Below are 20587 nucleotides of genomic sequence, written 5' to 3' on the forward strand. Positions count from 1 at the left end.
ATTATTATTTTTATTTTTTATTTGTATTTTTTTCTCTTTTTTTTCTTGTTGTGTGTGTGTGTGTTTTTTTTTCTTGCAGATTCTTTCAGATTATTAGATACTTAGATTGTTACTAAATGATAGTTAGGCGTAAACCAAAAACTGTTTAGGCAAGGGGCTAAATGGACCAGTTTCCAGTGCTCCTATAAGAAGTAACAAGAAGAAGAAGAAGAAGAGACTTCGCCTACGCTACGCTTACAGCTCAGACGCCCGACGGTCGTTCACTTGTTCCGACACCAGACTTGTAACTTGTAAGAGTATTAGACTAAAAGTTTCTCAGGCCTTCAGTAGTTGAAGGCGTGAAGCTAAGCTACTGTTTACACTTTGCTACGCTGCAATCCTGCAAATATAGAAGGAGCAGGATACCGAAGCACCGTCGGATTGCCTCGATCGTTCGGTGACAATTGGCACACAGGCTGACACAGCTGACAGCTCCATCAGGACCATCACTGATCACTCCATAGTCCATACGATATAGGTCGTTATTCATCGAGTGCCGACAGCCGAGTGGTGCGTACCTGGCAGTCTGGCACCACCACCACTGACCACCCAGCGCCAGCAGTTTCTGCAGGCTGCATTTTTGGTTTACCTTTTGGCTTTTATTAAGTTGCCGCTCGACCGCTTGGTGCTCAATGCTTGTCATTAAAAACACGCTATGAAAAGTATGAATTGACTGCCAATAATTTGCCACAGCACTTTGGTCTATGCCTCTTGCCTCTAGTCCTAGTCTAGGCTCTAGCCTCTACGGTACTTATATGAGTTATACCGACCTGCACACTGGCCGCTGCCCCCTGCCCCTTGTAGTTTGAACTAAGTTCAAAGTACAATACTAAATAGGTTAGGATGTTGAATAGAAAAAATTGCAAACATTGTACATTATTTATGTTAAAATAATCAAACAAATGCCCCCATAGAACTGGGTAAAATTGACTGTGTCTGTGAGTAAGACTGTGAGTCTGTGACTGTGAGTCACAGTCACAGACCACTGTGCAGAGAGTGAACGAAGATTTAAAGACCTACGGCGACGCATTATCGGCAAAATTTTCGCCTTCACAAGATCTTGCCGACACATTTAGATTAAAATTCTTGCATTTAATATATTTCTCAGTCTTCAGCCAACTATTTAGAAAAAAAAGTAAGGTTTCCGACATCATTACTCAGCGTAAATGGCTTTTCATTAAAAATTACCCGGCGACGCATCTTTAAAATGGCCGGCGACGCTTTGGGCTTAAAAATCCATATATTGCCAACGCTGCATCCACCCTCTGCATAGTGGGTCACAGACACAGTCAATTTTACCCAGTTCTATGGGGGCCTTTGTTTGAGTCTGTGAGCATTGAGTTTTTGTCTTATTTGCCGATGGCATTTGCCACCATTTGGCTTTACACAATTTTGCACATTTTGCTTTGACAGTGCTTCTGTGCTTCAGTGCTTGAATTGGCTAGATTGAAAAATTCCTACATTCACTGAAATCTTGCAGCTCCTGAGCTCTCAACTCTCCAGTAATACATATTAATAATTTTGAATGTTATGCCACAATTATATACTTTTTAAACAATTAGATATAAAATAATTCATCTTTTGAAAAAAATCTTAGTATTCCAAAAATAAAGGTAAAGCTTTATTTGTCATAATTTGTGCCTTCAAAGATCAAAGATGGATAAATTTCATGCCAGTGAATTTGTTTTCCTCGAAACTCATTCTATATGAAAATTGCTTATTGCTGTTCGATTTAATTTTGAATATCAATTAATCAAGGCAATTGACACTTTGAATTAAATTGCACTTATTTTTAAAAGGCCAAGCTATCTCACTCTAGTTTCTAACTGAAGAAATGGGCAGAATTCATCTGTGAATGCAACAAAAATGCTCATGCACCTGGACAATTTTAGCTATTCTGATATCCCATACCTCATTTCTTCTGAAAATTGAAAAAGGCTCATTTTTGCGTTTACCTATAACTCTCTAAAATCACTTGTGAAACAATTGCTTTTACCCATAATATTTAAAATTTCTGTTTGATATTCTGATTTTTAGAAACTTATGTCATTCTGTTCTTCTAATTTTTAGAAATTTTTGTCTGATCTTCTAGATCCAGTCTACCATATATCATACCATCAAACGGGATAAAAGAGACAATTTTAAGCATTTTTGTTGATAACTTCTTACCATGTAATATTTCATAAAAAAATTTGGGATCATTTTAAAGTTATTTGCAAGTGCTATCATATGGCATCTCTGAAAAAATTCCATATGCTATTTGTAAGGTGCCTGATGCAAAATAAAAGCATCCCAAATTACCCCTGTTAACGGGTTAATCTAGGATACTTGAAATAAAACTTGATTTCAAAACGTTTGAAGCATGCAAAGTGCAGTTAGTGCACTCATCCATTAGTCCATTACTAACAGTACTCTGAACCAGGGTTGGCAATGATTAAATCAAAATGATTAAATCATGTGATTAAATCACTTGATTTTTTTATAAAAAATCATGATTTTTTTTATTTTTTCGATTTTTTGATTTTTTCATATATTTAAAAATATTGAGTGGCAGTCTTTAATTTGAATTGAGGTATTGTTATTCATGGTTTAGTATAAATGTAATATGAATGACAAATTGGTATTTAAACTTGTTGCCTTTAGTGTGTATTAGGTTCCAATAAATGGAATGTTTTTGGTACAGAGGCATCAAGAGTGCAATACATTTTACGTAGCTAGTAGCTTAGCTAATTCTTATAAGGCTATAAGTAGTCTTTTATATTGATTACAATATACAATTTAAATGTGTTAGCTAGCTTATACAGGGTGGGGCAGAACTGATTGAACAGTTTTGAGGCAAAATAAAAGAGTAATGGAGGTACATTAAGAAGAAAGTTTATTTTCCTCATGATTAGCATAACTACCATTTAAAATACTTATGTTTTGAAAACAATATCAGGAAGATGGGGTTTGTTAGCTGCATCACACTGTTGGAGTTGTTCTCGGAAGTTTCCTGAAGCACGTTCACACATATGGCGAGGTATGGCCATAACCTCTGCTGCAATAATCCGTTTCCTTAGCTGTGGTAGGGTGTGAGGGCGACTTCTGAACCCCTTTCTTTTAGATGTCCCCAAAGAAAGAAATCGCAAATGCTCAAATCAGGTGACCTCACAGGCCACTGTAAATCACCCCTCAGAGACACCAGACCTATGGGAAACATGCGTTTCAAAACATTGAGTGACATTCGAGCTGTGTGAGCTGTAGCCCCATCCTGCTGGAACCACGTCTCTCAATGCTTCATTTTCAACAATGTTTTCCATCATGGGCTGCAAGAAATTTTGCAACATTGCAGCATAGCAATCGGAATTCACAGTCATGGTTACTCCCTCCTCTGAGAACGACTCCAACAGTGTGTTGCAGCTAACAGCCCCCATCTTCCAGATATTGTTTTCAAAACATAAGTATTCTAAATGGTATGTTATGCTAACCTCTAGGAAAATAAACTTTCTTCTTTATGTACCTCCATTACTCTTTTATTTTACCTCAAAACTGCCCAATCCTCAACCTCTAGGAAAATAAAATTTCTTCTTTATGCACCTCCATTACTCTTTTATTTTACCTCAAAACTGCTCAATTCTGCTCCACCCTGTATATTGAGAGGTTTAGATTGTATTGAACTCTTAGGCAATTAGAAAGATTTTCCACCCTAATACGAGTATTCTAATTGAAATATTTAATTTCAATCTTTAAATATGTGAATTTAAAACTAGAAGCAAAACAATTACAATTATAAGACTATATATAAAATAATTAAATGCAGTGAATGGATATAAAATATTTGAATTGTGCACATGTTTATTTCAAACAGTGTTAGCTTTTCTCATAACTTAAGTCTCATTTCAAGTCGTATGAGGTTTGTTTGGTTATCGTTCAGTTTATGTTTAGTATTGGTTTATTGGTCTGAATTAAATGGGAACAGCGCAGTCAGTCACTCAGTCACTACTAGTCGGTGTGTATAGAAGGTAGAGTCTGGTAGATTTATAGACATAAAACTAGTAGATCTATTGATAGTGCTGTGCACTGTGCAATCAGCTACCTATCTGTTATGTGACTCTTCAATGTTTAGGAGATCTGCATTCCTGAAGTGTTTTTGTATATTGAAGCCAGTTAAATGGTCAATATTTAGCTTCTTACCTTGCTCCATACAAACTTTACAAAGCTAATGAATAGACTTATCAATATTTGTTTACCCGAAAATCCCTAAGTGGTAAACACCACCTTGGCCTGTTGGCCATTATTGGAGGCAATAAGTGCCCTTTTTAGCTATCCATTATGATCCATATACTGTTATTGTTAGTAGGCTAATTGCAACATAAAAAATAACACCTCAAAAAAGACAAAAAAGCTGAAAAAATCAAATGAATCAAAAAAATCATGAAAAAATAAAAAAAATCATTGATTTTTGATTTTTTTTATTTTTTTAAAAAAATCAAAAAAATCGCCAACCCTGCTCTGAACTCTGAAGTCTTCCTTTTCCTTCGTAGAAAATGTAGATGCAGAATAAATGACATCTTCTGCTGTGCTTTTTACTTGTTTTTCCTTTATTGATATTACCATATAAAAAATTACCATATTATTGATGTGATATTACCATATCCAAGCATGGAATACATCTCCCTTTATTGCTGCAACTAGAGCTTTCCCACCATTCCTGGAACCGGGAGATTGCCGCCATTTCTGGAACCGGGAGATTTCTGCCAGATGAATCACCTCCTATCTAATTGTTAACATAAGTGCATGATTGGGTCACAAATTTCCAAATGTATTAAAAATTCGTCACATCGGAGCTGCGAGATTTCATAAACAAGTAGGAAAATTCTAATCCTGACCACATCCATGGACATGCCATTGATCATTGACTATGACCTTGTCCACTGCAGTCTGCAAGCTTCATATCAGCAGCCATATACAGTAGCTTTTCTTCTGTATCTGTAAGCTTACAGGACAACATGTAATTTTGCACCATTTTAATTAGGTCAAGTGAATTCACTGTAATGAAAAAGATCATGAAAAACATACCTGAAACAGAATGGAATATTTTAGTGACAACCATCATATTTTTTGGAGAAATAAGTAATACGGTAGTTTAGGTTAATTACCTTTCATTCTATGTTGACTGGTGCACAGTTCTATCTATGACATTCTGTGCACAATTTTGTGATAACTGATGATGCATTAATTTTTTGTTAAGTGAATTTTTTTGCTGAGCAAGGTAGATTTAAATGAAATTTTTTGTTGTTAATTGATTTTTTGTTAATGGGGCCTTTGCTAATAGAGGTTCTACTGTAAATGCATTTTTAGAGGTGTCTCTTATTACCCTGGAGGTGTGTCCCTTATTACCCCATCTTGTGGAAATGACCACCATTTTTTTTAATGAGATGCGCAAATTCCATCTATCACGTTTTTAACCCAACACCTGTGTGCAACTTTTATGTAAGTAAAATTAGTTTAACTGCTACAACATTTCTACAAAATGTGGGACGACTGTCCTGATTTACCCTGCCCGTCCCTTATTTATTACTCTGTTTGACAGTGTCTTGGCAGATAGGAGTTTATTATTTAGGTAATTTGGTTCCCATATGTTTATTCTTTGACTTTTTTAATGTACAATAGTTCCTTTTTTCCTTCAATTAATATGTTAGTAGTTTCTATATATTGTCTTCAAAAGAAGAATGAATAATGCTGTGAATTGATTGATTTTGCAGAGCTCAGTGAAATGAAATTCCAAGTTTAAAGTTTCTGTTTTTGATCCTTGAATCCATTTTCAGATGTGTCAGGCAGTATTTAAACTAAAGTTGATTTCATGTCAAATCTACAATTCTACCTGGAAAATAAGAAGTATATAAAGCATTTTTCTTCACTATTAGGGCAGTTTAGCTCATGGTAATTTATCTTTTACACATCTTAACACATCTTTTTCAGTTTTTACAGAAAATTTGCAACATTTATAATTATAGGTTTCATTAGAGTCATGCTGTTTTTGTAAAAAGTAAAGTTTCTAATCTTTGATGACACCATTTTTACATAAGATCAGCAATTTAAAGTGTTTGGGGTCTTGTGTTTCTGTGGTACTGGGTTTCTGCTGCATGGATTTCTGCCATGCAGTTCAGTAAAATTTTTTTACTGTTTCAGAAAAATGGAGGGCCATATTAGTCCTGTGAGCAGTGCGGGAGAAGAAGATGATGAAGAATTGGCTGCTATTATTCAAGAAGAAGTACAGGTGGGTTTATGAATTAAAGTACCAATATCAATGCAAATTTTACTATAAACTCGTGCAAATTTCCATAACAGAGAAGTTAACCTAAGTAACTGCTGTAGGATTCATTCAAATGAAACCATACCTTCAAAATTGTTGTGTATGTTTTAAAATCCTTCTTTGTTTTTTGTAAATTTGTTACCAGGAAGGAATTCAAGGTGATAAGGAAGAAAGTAATAGAAAAATCTACAAACTTGTAATTTTCCTTTGTTAATTTTGTTCAATCATTATTGGAATCTTGCTTTCCATCAGATCAGAAAATGTTCTTGACTGTCCATAACTCTTCAAAGATACTCGCTTACATGTACAGGGTGCGCCACAGAAACTTACTTATTTGAAAAAATTCCTGTGCGGTTAGTTGACCGGGTAGAGGGGCGAGAGGGGGTGCATCTAAAGGGGAAAGTTCTCAAGTTTGTTTCTCAAAGTTTCTCAAATAAATTTGCTGTAGTGCAAAAATTAACTGAACGCGATTTTGTTGCCCCTCAAAATGCATGTAAAATGCTGGTTGACAACCTGCCTGAAGACGCGGTCGTTTTTTTCAGTGGCGAGGCTCACTTCCACATTTCCGGCTGCGTAGCGACGTCATTGCCAAAATACCGATTGATATGCTGCATAGAGTGGAAACCATTATGAAAAAGCGACTTCATTAGTTTATGCGCAATGGAGGCCGTCATTTATGAGATTTAATTTTCAAAACTGTATGAAAAAAAAATTTGGGATACTGTTTTCTCGAATAAACAAGAATTAAAACAATAACTGAAGTACTTTTGTTTTTATTGACCTTTAAAATAAGTAAGTTTCTGTGGCGCACCCTGTATATGAAATTTCTGAACGGGTTAACACAAAATACATGGACAAACTCTCTGCACCCATCCTGTACACCCTGTTATGACTTCAAAACTTTATCTGTTCATCTACTTGTGCATTTGTATTCTTTCAAATATTTATTGACCCATATCACTTTTCTCATCCTCATGTTGTTTTTTCCAGTTATCTAAGCAAATGGCATTGTGTGCATCATACTTCAATACATATCTTGAATGCATCTTTTTATTCTAGAATTGTTCCTGGTAGAGTAAGAATTGGTTGAAAGATCAATCAATATTTATTATTTTTTAAAAATATATCCAATATTCACCTTCATCATACTTACCTACCTACTGTTCACATCATTGTGTAATCTGTGTTTCATTAAATCTATATTTGAAGATAACATGTCATGAAACAATCCTATGAAAATGTTTCATTCTGTTTGTTATTTTAGCACTCATGAAGAATCTTCTTTTGCATGGATCCATGAGTGCAGTATGATGAGGTTGACATCAACATACACTTCCATTGTGAGCATTGCTTCAAGCTCAGCAAATGTAAAGTTTATCCCAAAGCTGGCTTCAGCTGTGAAATCATCTCCTGTCCCCATTACTGTGGTATGAGGTGAGGCTTATTTTCTAATGAGTATATAATGTTTGAGTGGGTATCTAATTGAATAAGTAACCTCTTTTTTCAATATGTTTACTTGGTACTTTCTTTGAGAAATTTGATTTCAAAATCGCTGCCTAATAACTTTTTGATGTTTATATTCCTAGTTTCTAGTGTAGTTGCAGTGAAAAGTACACTTCTTGGTAGTTATTCCAGCAATACGGTATCAAGATGGAAAATTTATCCTTAAACTCTTTCATAAATTATATTGCAACATGTTCAAGTTAGATAAAATAGTTTTCTTTTCAGGTTCCATGCATGCAAGCTAGATGAGCATGACTTACTGTGCTCACACGTGCGTGTTGAGTGCCTGAATAAAGTCTACGGCTGCCCTCACACGCTGCCGCGCCATGCCATGTCCCGTCACCTGACGCAGTGTCCTGCCTCGGTTGTGGTGTGTGGCTGTGAGAGGAACCGCTGGCTTGCTGCCACGCGGCCAAGAGAGACCATCGCACCGCACTCTGGCTACACTAAGAACTTCAACACTTCTGATTTGGGTGTTGTTACCTAGCGTTCAAACTCATTTGAAAAATATATTCAAATACTATTCTACCGTTGATAAGTCAATAATGAAGTATAACTCTTTTAGTGTAATTTCCTTTTGTATTTATTCCTTCTGATAGTGTTGAATTCATCTATTGGTTATCCATTCGAAACAGGTGCTATTTGGTTGGATTTAATTCAAGTAGTTCTTTTAGACCTGTTATCAGTTACTTGAATGCTGTTGTAATACAATTGACCTCGCATAGTTGAATGTTACAAATAAGTCTTATATCTCCTAACATTATCAGAGAATTTAACATGTTGCCAGACGTTCGAGTGGCTCTGCACGACCAAGCCTTACTGAATCAATTGGCCGGGGCTTCCCCCGACGAGCTCGGCGCAGCCACCTCCAGCACCAACAGACGCTACCCTCTCCTGCCTCTGCGCTCTCCTCTTGCTGGTGACTCTATGTGCCAACTTGTAGGATTCATGTGTCGATACAACTTGTTCTCTTGTTATGTTATTATTGCTTAGTTTGATTAGATGGCGGTGAAATTAGGAGTGTATAGCCGCATACTTGATGTTTTCATATGGTCTAGTACAATGGTTCCCAAACTTTTTCAGGCTGGCGCCCCCTTTGGCTCCCTAGTGAATTTCTAGCGCCCCCCACAGACACATATAAAAACGTACGCCTCTTTCTCGAAATTTAGTACGCTACAATTTTGAAAGATAAAGGTTAAACACAAATGTGTATTTCACAAATAGAACCCCATTTAGTGAACCAATATGGTTTTCAGCTGTTTTAACTGTTTCAGCACTAGAAACCTAGGACGTCTCGGGCGAATTTACGGCCGGACTCGTAGCCGGTCGCACGACCAATCTCCAAATTCAATTATCAAGTTATATCTCCCAAACTAATAAACGCAGCTCTATGAAACTTGGTTAGGTTCTGATGTATTCATCAGAACCTAACGGTGATGTTTAGCACGTGGAAATTTTTTAAATTTCACCTTCATTCGTGACTTATATTGCGACACAGGCCGAAATTCGCAGTGATCAAAGAATTTCTTCCAAACTACTGAACTGAACAGATTTGAGCGAAATTTTGAATATACATTCCTAACTGCCAAACGGTGATTTTTTTAGCTTCTAAAAACTATTTGATTCTACCTTCGCTTGCGAGTTTTTATAATGTCACCGTCATTCTTGATTTGACACTTCCTTATATTCGGTCCGTTTCGCCGGGTAATTAGTCGCTGAAATTTGCGGCGATCAAAAAATGTCTTCCAAACTACTGAACAGATTTCAACGAAACTTTGCATATAAATACCAAACCTCCCAACGGTGATGTTTAGCTCGTGACAAGTTTTCTATTTTGCTTTCGTTCGCGAGTTATACAGATATAGAAGAAACGGCCGGCTCTTCTACTGGCCGGTTTAACCAATAGCCGATTACGTATAGCCGTATAACTCGCAAACGAAGGCAAAATCGAAAAAATTGTAACGAACTAAACATCACTGTTGCTGAGGTTAGGTATTTAAATACTAAGTTTCGTTCAAATCTGTTCAGTAATTTCGAAGAAATTTCTTGATTACTGCGAATTTATGCACGTATTGCTGTTTAAATCACGAATGAAGGTGAAATGAAAAATAAGCTCGCGAACGAAGGCTCAATCGAAAAAAAACTTTCACGAGCTAATCAATACCGTTCGGTAGTTAGGACGGTAAATTCAAAATTTCGTTCGGATCTGTTCAGTAGTTTTATAAGAAATTCCTCGATCACTGAATTTCGGCCCGTATTGTCATATAACTATGGCAAAAACAAATAAAGGCAAAATTCAAAAAATTTTCACGAGCTAAACATTACAATTAGGTCCTAATGAATACGTGTACCAAGTTTCATCGAGTCGAGTTCATTAGTTAAATCGGCTGTAAGACCGGCCGCGAGTCCGGCCGTTAATTTGTCCTAGACGTGAACCCAGGAGATGTTAAAAAACAGATCTAAATATGGGTGAAAAAAACCATCGCTGGGAGTAATTCCTGAACGTGTTGTGTACAAATCATAAAACAAACGTTCGAACTTCGACTTCGGACTGTCGCCCTCCTACCGCCTTTTTCTGCCTCACCGCCGCCCAAAATCTTTCCATCGCCCCTAGGGGGCTATATCGCCCACTTTGGGAACCACTGGTCTAGTATCTCAGTTGTACATTCAGTTTTCAGATAATACTGCTTTCGGTAGTTGGACTCATAGACTCATAGTTTCCAGATGGACAGTAACCAGTTTATTGTCCTCAATTTCAGTTTTCTTTTAGACTTGGCTGTCGCCCAAAGTTAAAAATTTGTGTGGAATATGCAGGAGATAATGTCATTTGAATTTCATTTAAAAACACACTGGCGCTTTGTAACTTTTTGAAGCTGCCTCTGTCCTCTGTGAAGATGCTTCAAATTTGCGATATCGAAAGCTCTTCCTCTTCGCTTATTTATTCAGAATTCTGCCAACTTTGAGGATCTCCATGTAAAATAGAATGTTATGCTTGAAAATCTTTGCTGCATTGTATGCATGATTCGCGATAACTCAACGAATTATTACTTTCACTTATCATTACTCCATCTTATGTATTTTATCATAGACCAAACTTTTCATGCACACGAAAATCTCAGTTTTCATTGATTACTGTGTGAAATCAATGCATATTATTCTATTTAAAGATCGATTTTCATCAAGTTAGGTGTTTATTAGGTGTTGCTATTACAATTTTCCTTTCACTTTTATCCTTTAGAATTCTTAGATATTAACGTCATTAATATACGAGATTTATTTATATCATTTAAATTTCTTAACCTTTTACACTGCTCGTGGTGCCTTTCATTTAACGACAAATAAATTTCAATTGAATCATTTTGTTGTTGTAGGATTGTCAATAAGATGCTGTATTTGATCTCAAATATGTGGACACATTTATTTCCATTAATTATGCATCACAAGAGTTATTAAGACTCTTGAGATTAGGATGTAAATCAGGATAGTTTTTATTTGCAGTGCTTTGCTTATGATGAAATTTTATGTCAGGAGGCTTGAGCAAACCGACTGGAGGCCACCACGGCAGCAGCCGCAGCAAGCGCTCGCCCAGCTTGGCCACCGATGAAGAAGATCTTGTGCCTGGTCAGCATCAATTAAACTCTACTCAACGATAATGAATTAATATTTTATAGGAAATAGTATTCAGCTATATTTACGTTTGTGAACTCTCGTAGCTGAAATTCAGTTAGAGCGCGCAAGAAAAAATTAAAACGATTCCGAGTGTGCCTTTAATTTAAATTGTATTATTATCTCTAAAAATTTCAAGAAAGAATGTTTAAAGCCATCTTTAAATATGTAACTTAATACTCTAGAGTTGATCATTAAGGTATTCTCCAATAATGTGAGAAAACATTATAACGCCGACGTCTTTTCAGTATTCATATAAGACTAGCCAGCCGTGGACAGACTCAAGTAATTACTGTCCATCATTGCAGGCTTGTCAGGTTCGGTGTGTGCCAAGCTAATGAGCCGCAAACAACCAGCTGGACAGCTGACCAATTCCAACAATTTCTATGCTCGTGGTGAGAACCTTTAGCTTAGCACTGAATGGCTTTTGAAAAAAATTGTGAAATGGCTTTCTAAATTCATGAACTTTTATGTTGCCTCTTCACTCTTTACCCAATTTCAATTCCGAGTTCTCTTTGTTCATGTTAGAAAATATTAATTAATGACAGGTATAGATAATATTCATTATTAAAATAAGTGAATAAAATCTCAAATCAGCCCGACTGATGAGACATATTACAATAAATGGATTCACTTTACGAAATGGGTTCTTGTGTTTCATTCAATTTAACTTAGATTGTTTGATGTTAAGTTTCCTTTTTGTGTAAAAAATGTATGTGAATTTAATGCCTGATTATGATGCTTTATTTAGCTTGGTTACTAATATTCCTTAATAATATTCTGGCTGTAAGGTGAAGGTCCCGTGGACGACTACTTCATGCACGTGTGTTCTCATGGCGTCCACCGCAACATGTGCCGCTGGTGCAAGGACGAGAAGCCTCAGCCTAAAATACAGGTGAAGGTGGCGGGCCTCAGCCTAAAATACAGGTGAAGGTGGCGGGCCTCAGCCTAAAATACAGGTGAAGGTGGCGGGCCTCAGCCTAAAATACAGGTGAAGGTGGCAGGCCTCAGCCTAAAATACAGGTGAAGGTGGCGGGCCTCAGCCTAGAATACAGGTGAAGGTGGCGGGCCTCAGCCTAAAATACTAATCGTAACTTTCTAATTGGTGAAATTGCTAAATTTATCCTCATATATAGAATCTTCAGCCGCATAATTTGTACGTGAATCGTGAAGTTTAACTGACCGCTTGACTGTTAAAATATTTTTTTTTATGCGCATATAAAGAAATTGTTAACACTGTTCTTTACATTGCACCATAATTACGGCTCTGATGTTGGTGTCAGATGAAGACGGTGTGGCGAGAGGACTGGTCTTGTGATGCTGGTGACGGAGTTGTTCCTTGGATAAAGCAGGAGCGCATCGCTAAGGTGGCTCTCAATAATATTACTCGATTATCCATACATTACGATGAGTATATAATGGACGATACTTCAATGTCAGCGCCGCTCTCTACTTGAATTGAAGCTACATTGCAGATGCATTAATTTTTTAATGCATTTGTTTTGTTGCTTTGTTTTATGTCTATGTGAAACGCGATTAAATATTTGTTTAACTTATTATCCGTAAAAAAATTACGTTGCATGTAATATTATAACTTTTGAAGTAAATTCGTAGCTCAGTTCTCTTTTGCTGCCCCTGGCAGGTGCTGAGAAGAGGTCCGCTGGACACCGTGGTGCTGTGTCGGGTGGAAGACAGCGATGACGAGAACGCTGCAGCAGAGTCTTCAGTGCCCAGGTATTTACTTCTTCCATGTCTCACAATGTATTGTCGCAAGGTGGACTGATAAATAGGAGGACATCTTGATTCTTTCTGATAGTATTATCTTTTTGAGAGCGGTGAAGAAATAATGGTTTGATTTATTTTGATGTATGATTTTAATAGATGCCACCCTTATGCTTTCCCTATTAGAAAGATCGGACGAGCAGTTTAACTCCAGGTTTGGAGCGCAAATGTTTGGTCATATTCATGGGTATGCTAAACATACATGCAGAATTTCATCCTAACCGACACTTATTAGCGTATTTTCTCATTTATGGAAAAAATGCCCTAGTGTGCTCGTCATGTCTGTCCATCTGTCTGTCCGTGACTTCACGTTTTTGTCGACGAGAAAATGCGCTCTCTGTTACTCACTGCAGTGATTACTGAGTTATATTTTTTACTTTGTGTCCTGATGCATGCATGTTTATTCAGCGAGAGTCGAGCGTTGAACTACGTAAGCACCAGCTTGACGCCTGCAGACTTACGTCTGGAGCTGACGTTCGAGAACTACTCCCGACACCAGACCAAGCCACGCAACATGATCACCATACAGTGTCTGCAAGTGAGACTTACCAGTCGCCTTAGCGCTGTTTGCAGGATTTGACTTAACGGAGCTTCTAAAAACTCATGCCTTCAGCTTAACCGCACATATCAACAAGAGCCTGCGTCATTAATGTAAACTGTAGTAAGTATTCACTTGCCACGAACTCAATGGAAAGAGGAACAATATTGTTTGGATTCAAGAACTATATGAACAATTTAGTTTTTAACTCGCTTTTCCACACTTAGAGCTTAGCATTTATTAGTGTTGTAGTTATAGGTTTTTTGTTGGACATCTGCATTTTAGAGAGCATATGCTTCACTTCTTTTCCTTGACTAAATTGTTCTAACTATTAGCAGTTTTAAATTGACGTATTCTCATCTGTGATGCTGAACATATATTCAGTTCCTTCTAATTAAAAACATTTTCGATCTTTTGAATGCGTTGCAAAACCATCGCTTTAGGTGTTACATGTCAGATCTTATTGATTACGATTAATTATTTTCCACTCGCTGTGAAAATATCTAGATTGACTAGCTACATATTGACTGGTGCCTGCAGGTGCTGAGAAGAGACGAGTACGCGAGCCACTACCAGAGTGTGCACTGCGACGTGCTGGGCGAGGGTCTGGAGGGCGGTCTATTGGTGCGCCGCTGTCCTCTGCACTACCGCGGCTGTGCTTACGCTCTGGTCTACCGCACCGCCGGCCATCAGCACAGCGTCAGTCTTGATACTGCAATCATTTTTTCATTATATTAACATATTCAATTTTTATTAGTTTTCTGTGGATTTAAAATTGAGAATTAAGTGACCAATTATTTGCCACGTGCATCATGACGGTAGCCAACGAAAATGCAGGCTAGCTTGAGTTCTTCATATTAAATTTCCGTGTTAAGGAATTTCTGATTTAGTAACTTTGTTCGTTCTAAAATTTTATTATGCACTTATGAAAATTTTTTGCCTATATCGTCACGCAGGTAATTTTTTTATTGAAATAGTTGCACGTTGCTGACGTCATGAAGCTTTCCTGAGAACATGGAGATGTGACAGTGCTTGAGTTTTTGAGAAGCAGCATCTCTTTTTGTGCTCTTACGTCTAACCCTTCATCCTCAGTTCATTTTCACTATCTTTTACTGCTCAGTAGTCAGAAAAATTAGTATTAACTCCAAGGTTTATAGTGAAAAGCAAACTACAAGCTGGTTACAAAGTATCTCTATTTGATAATATTTGTGAATTTAATTCAATTTATTTCTTCAAGTAAACGTTTTTAAAATTTCTCTTCGCCCCAGAGAGCCGAAGTGTCCTTCTCGCCCACGCTGCAAGCCTTTGGCCTGCGACCTCGCTTGGAATACGAGCCTCCTCTGCCTCCAGGTGCGTGATCCTCTGAGAGAACTGCGACGTGATCATTGCTGGACTGCGACGTGATCATTGCTGGACTGCGACGTGATCATTGCTGGACTGCGACGTATGTGGGATATTTGAATTGATTTGTTGTGCAAGTTTCTAGATGATACTAGATATCATCTAGTAACTTGCAACGATACTAGATATTTTACTCATTAGTCCTCTCAATGAAATAGCCTTGACACCTGAAATTTTATTTTCATAGATGTCATTTTCCTGACAGCCTCGAGTTCTAACTTCTTAGCTCGCCGAGCATTCCTACGTGCTGTAGGCATTGCTGGTAAACTTCTGCCAGTTTTCATTTGTTATTATTTTGTGTTAAATATTTATTGTTGTTTATGGCTCGTGCAGACATGCGCGCTGCAAGTCAGGAGCCTGAGGACTGTGATCTCTTCTCCTTCCCTGTGCACCCTTCCTCCTCCCTAATCCTGCCCACCGCCCTCTCCCATTACGCAGATCCTTCCTCTCCAAGTGTCCGTCCCTCGCCCTCACCGAGGGAGCGCTCACCACTCCCTCTGTACCAGACCTCCCCTCGCCTCACGTGCCTCCCTCAGGAGGTCCTGCAGATCATCCTAGGGTACCTGGATGGCTTCAGGTGCGCCTTTAGCTGTCATGCATGCACTTGTAGTTCTGTTATCATTTGAATAGAATTATATAATCTATATCCTTCTACTATCATTTAAATTTAATTATATAATCTAAATCTAAAATATAATCTAAGTTGACCTCTATTCACTGAGTTGAAATTAGTTGTAACAATACGACTACAGTTGGTTGTTGCTTTTTAAATTTTCAAACAAAAAATTACTTTATTAAACCCTCTTTTCAGTTATAATGTTCCGCCACTTATTTGACACAGGAAACTTTTCATTATAAAGCCCCTAAAGGCCAAGCTGAGTGCTTTCGTAATGTAATTCTATTCACTGAATTTGTTACAATTATAAAATTTAGAGTTCATGTACAGATTGTCAATAATATGGCAGTTATTAGTTAAACGAAAAAATTTCACCAAAATAATTGAAGGTGTTCCTGTGTGAACAACATCTGAGGATTCTGGTATTTGAGGATTTTGAGGATGTTATAGCTTTACAAATTGCTTCTCAATGCTGATTTTGAATCCATAGCTTCAATTAAATTTGTTTTTATACCTAAGTCGCTTCTACGAATATCATTAATTTTTCACTAAATTTCGTATTTTTAATGGAACCTCATTGGCATTTGAAAAAATTTCAGAATTTTATTTGTGTACGACAGCTTGAGTCAGGCGGCGCTGACATGCGAGGCGTTGGCGCGTGCCTGTGAAGGTCTGGTACGGGAGCGCGGGCTGGTGCTGCGCTACTGGCGCCGCAGCGCTGCCGTGCACCACGACCAACACAACACTGACACTGACACGCGCACCTCGTGGCAGTGGGGCGAACCGGTCTGTTTATTAGTACAGCTTCTAGAATCCTGATCTATGTTGTTATCCTTATGTCTATAATTAGTGTGAAATTCATCAGAACGATGTGAAAACAATTCATTTATTGCTTGAATAATTTACGTGTGGAAGAAATGCCCTGAAATTTAAGCATGTTGTTATTTATATTTTATAATTATTTTATATGTTATAATTTATAATTTATTATGTGCTGAGACATTAAAACAATCGATTTCTGAATAACACTTACATATAAGTCTCAGTTGCGAAATTGCACCCGGCATGGACAAATCTATGTCGTTTAACTTGTACACAAATTAAGTAAAATAATACAGTTCAGACTAGCTTACGATTGTTATTAAGACTTGGAGATTGTGATGATGAAGAATTGCAATTCCTGTTTGGTTATCAGGTTTGGGTGTTCAGCAGCAGCATGGGCAGTGTTGACTCATGGACAGTTGACGACAGGGCACCGGGCCTCTCCAATCACTTGACGCGCTGTCCCTTCTATTGCCCGTGAGCTTACGCCTTCTACTTCCCTGTCACTGCGGGTTTAAACTGGACTGATTATATTCGCTACAATTCTTTTCTATATGCCTTGCCTGATTTTGATTGCTCATTTTTTTGTGGCAGGAACTTGCCGCTGGAGAAATTTTCGTACGGCCGCGCCCCTCAGAAGTCACCGCCGACGCATTGATGTGTCGTGCTGCTGGACCCTGATGTGTCGTGCTGCTGGACCCTGATGTGTCGTGCTGCTGGACCCTGATGTGTCGTGCTGCTGGACCCTGATCTGTCGTGGTCTTTAAATACCAAAATATTTGTTTATTGAGCCAATATGGAACTCTGCTAAACGGTTGCGTAAGGCAGAACCGAAAACTGCGAAAACGTGTCGTATTTCTTCGATTTTCCGATCTTGTCACTTGTCGTCTTGTTCCATATTTCATCGCGGATGCTCAGTATTACGTTTTATTTTGAAGGCAGATGATATGGAAGACTTTTCCTTGATATGAACGTATTACTTATTTACCTGCAAGTTTCTTGCCAGTTATTCTCTGTTGAGCGTTTGATTAGAATATCAGGAGCTGAGGTCGACGCTTTACTTTGTTCATTTATATCGCTCCCCTTTTCTCGAAAACTTTAACTGTCTCTATTTTTACAGTTCCATTATGTTGCTTTGCATTCAATACTTTTTTGTGCTATTGGTCAGTTCTATCTCCATATTCTTTAGGTTTTGTTGGAGATTTAGCCATCCAGGCGTAATAGGTTGAATTCCTATTGGCAACACAGGAGTGTTTGACTATCTTTCTCTGACATAGCAGCAGTTTACTAGAAAAATTTAACTCCTAATTCCGCTCTTAGATATTAGTGTCGCCAGCTGGGTTTTCTATGGTGAGCAAGAGTTTAATATCTGTTGAAAATCGGGGGTTTTCCGTAAGTCTAAAGCCCCATCACTTCGGGGTGCCAGAAGCTTCAAATTTTAAGGCGAGAATCGTCTACTACGGCACAAATACTTGTCTACTACGGCACAAATACTTGTCTACTACGGCACAAATACTTGTCTACTACGGCACAAATATCAGTTGATGTCGAGGCAAAGCGCCACATTATTCATTAATGCAGTCGGCAGATATGCAACGCCCAATTAGAAATAATCTGTTGACTTAGAAAATAAATTTAACCATGGATGGGAAGAGAGATTTCTCTGAACAACTCAGATTTCAGTGCCACAATAGTTGACTGAATGATAATGATTATCTGCTCTAGAGCCTTTGATGTCATCCTTAGACGGATGGCACCAAATTATGACCCACCAGAATAATATTTTTCTGACTTTAGTATCAGAATGTATTTCTTTTTGATAGAAGTCGTTGTGTTGCATCTGACTGAAGAGCTGTGACCCGCTGTCCGTCCATGACATTAGATCAGCAGGACTAGAAGCTTTACAAGAACTTCAGCGATGAAGATCGGCGTCGTATTACATCCATGTTGGGCATCTGCTTCTCACGGAGTTCAATGCTAATTAGTAAACACTTTGACAGGGATATATAAACTGTGCATAATTCAGTCACAAATTGTTAGCTCCTAACGAATAAATGTTATAATGAGCAACATATCGTGCGTGTAACGACGCTCATTTGACGCTCCCAGCCATTGGGGCTGCTCGACATGAAGCATCGCATATGATTACTCCTGACAATTTTTACTTTCTTCACCTAAGCACGTACCTAAATTTTCAAGTGCAGATAGAGTGGAGAATAAGAATAATAGATGATAGAGTAGAGGTGGCCAAAATTTGTTAATTGAGACTTTGAAATTTGATATTCTAGTCCTGCCAGCCTGTAGTCCTGCGTGTACGAGGGACCCATATTGTATGCTGATGTGAAAGCATTTGATGTTTTCAAGAACATAATTTATTATTATAGAATGGAATTAATATTATTCAGCACATTTATTCCCCGAAAAAGATCAGGGGGGACTTCTGACGTGTGTCTATGCTCGTCAGAAGTTCTTTGGGATTTCGCGTTCCTAGGGGCACTGTTCCTGAGCTCCCAACCGCTGAGCTCGCGATGTCTGACTGCGGGTCTCAGTTGTGGGGTTAAGTTATTATGTAGGTAGGATTCCTTACATTTCCCTTCTCTGTCTCTCTCGTGCGGGCGGCCGACGTCCCGTGTAAGCGACCTCTTGTTCGAGTGTCTTCGTTTCTGTTGCTTTTCACCTGTCCCTCCTTGTCACTTCGTCTCTTAGAGATGCTAACGCTGCTTCCTTCGAGCCAGCTTCAGCGGGCTGGACAATTGAGACCTTCCGCCCCTTGTGGGCGATGATTAATGTGAGATTTTGAATAATTGAGACCTTCCGCCTTACTGGCGATGTTAAATTTTGACCTCCGGTGCGAAATAGCTTGATAGCTGAAGCGCTAGTAAACCATCATACTACTACTACTACTACTTGTATTGTTCGTCATCTCGCGGCAATGCAGGACGTAAATTTATCTTCTTAATATGTCGATGCTGGTAATTTCTCAAAGTGAAAATTTTCTTGCCGCTTCATTGTCGCCGATACATCGATTGTTATCTGCAATTTGAATTCATTTTGCCGTTGCAGTCGTTTTGAATAATACGAAGTAGATGCTGGCCAATAATACTAAGTATGTGAGATTCCTTGCCTGCAAAACAGGAAATCAGTTTTCGGTGATCTTGATTACATTCTAAAGCCCATCAGTTCACAAAACCGTCTAGGAATACCCTTAGCGCGAGCAAATGGTCGGTATTCCGTTAAAGTTTTCCGCTCTACTGAGGGCATCCATGTGTTCATCTGATGTACCGAGTTTGTCATAGAAATTACAGCAATAGTTACGTATGAAGCAATAATTATCGTTACTAGTATTACGCGTACTGGCCATATTGGATAATAATTGTCCAGTTGTGATATTTTAGGAGTTACTTGTGGCAATCTTGTGACGAACGACAGTCAGTTTTTTTTTTGTCCCCTTTGAATTCGCGAACCTGCTCTTCAAAAAACATGAAAATCTTTTGGCGACACGACCATTTGCAATTAGTATTGAATTTAAATCAATGATAAATGTTCTAGCCAGCATGTTGTTGTAAATGTTTGTTTCTGTAATAATTTTGGAAATATTATATTTATAGTCAGTCTAATTAAATAATTTCAGTTTAACAAATAACAAGTCCAGCTGTTATTTATGGCCTGCTAAACATGGTTCTTGGAGACATCACTGCACGACTTCGTCCTTTCCATTTGCGCTGCGTGATTGATATCTCGATCATAGTTTGTTGGTTATTAAAATATTCGTTCATGTATGTGCAGTAAATATAATCTTGTGTAGACTCAGTTGGGATATTTTCACCGAGAAGTTGAACCTCTGATAAGTAACTTTTTTCCGAAACCATACCAAGCTGCGCGTACATGATCATTTTGCTTGTATTTATATGACATTGGTTATCGC

The 20587-nt window shown here is 38.0% G+C and overlaps 1 protein-coding gene across 1 annotated transcript; it reads left to right on the top strand.

The window, feature by feature from the left end:
• Nucleotides 1-43: 43 nt before the first annotated feature.
• Nucleotides 44-19235, top strand: LOC108680182 (F-box only protein 30). The gene is made up of 17 exons (XM_047882758.1): nucleotides 44-290; nucleotides 6211-6298; nucleotides 7641-7768; nucleotides 8063-8310; nucleotides 8625-8756; nucleotides 11366-11458; nucleotides 11812-11898; nucleotides 12295-12398; nucleotides 12787-12870; nucleotides 13146-13237; nucleotides 13694-13823; nucleotides 14364-14522; nucleotides 15092-15173; nucleotides 15558-15801; nucleotides 16461-16626; nucleotides 17036-17139; nucleotides 17257-19235. The coding sequence occupies exons 2-17, from the start codon at nucleotides 6215-6217 to the stop codon at nucleotides 17318-17320; spliced, it is 2001 nt and encodes a 666-aa protein (XP_047738714.1). The 5' UTR covers nucleotides 44-290; nucleotides 6211-6214; the 3' UTR covers nucleotides 17321-19235.
• Nucleotides 19236-20587: the final 1352 nt, after the last annotated feature.

The sequence above is a fragment of the Hyalella azteca genome, unplaced genomic scaffold (assembly GCF_000764305.2).
Source record: "Hyalella azteca isolate HAZT.00-mixed unplaced genomic scaffold, Hazt_2.0.2 contig11259, whole genome shotgun sequence".
NCBI classification, from domain to species: domain Eukaryota; kingdom Metazoa; phylum Arthropoda; class Malacostraca; order Amphipoda; family Hyalellidae; genus Hyalella; species Hyalella azteca.

Excerpts from the sequence above, each read along its gene's own strand:
- LOC108680182 (XM_047882758.1), top strand. The coding sequence starts at position 6,215 with ATGGAGGGCCATATTAGTCCTGTGAGCAGTGCGGGAGAAGAAGATGAT. Across the intron at positions 8,757-11,365 it reads TCTGCGCTCTCCTCTTGCTG|GAGGCTTGAGCAAACCGACT; the intron begins GTGACTCTATGT and ends ATTTTATGTCAG. Across the intron at positions 12,399-12,786 it reads AGCCTCAGCCTAAAATACAG|ATGAAGACGGTGTGGCGAGA; the intron begins GTGAAGGTGGCG and ends TGTTGGTGTCAG.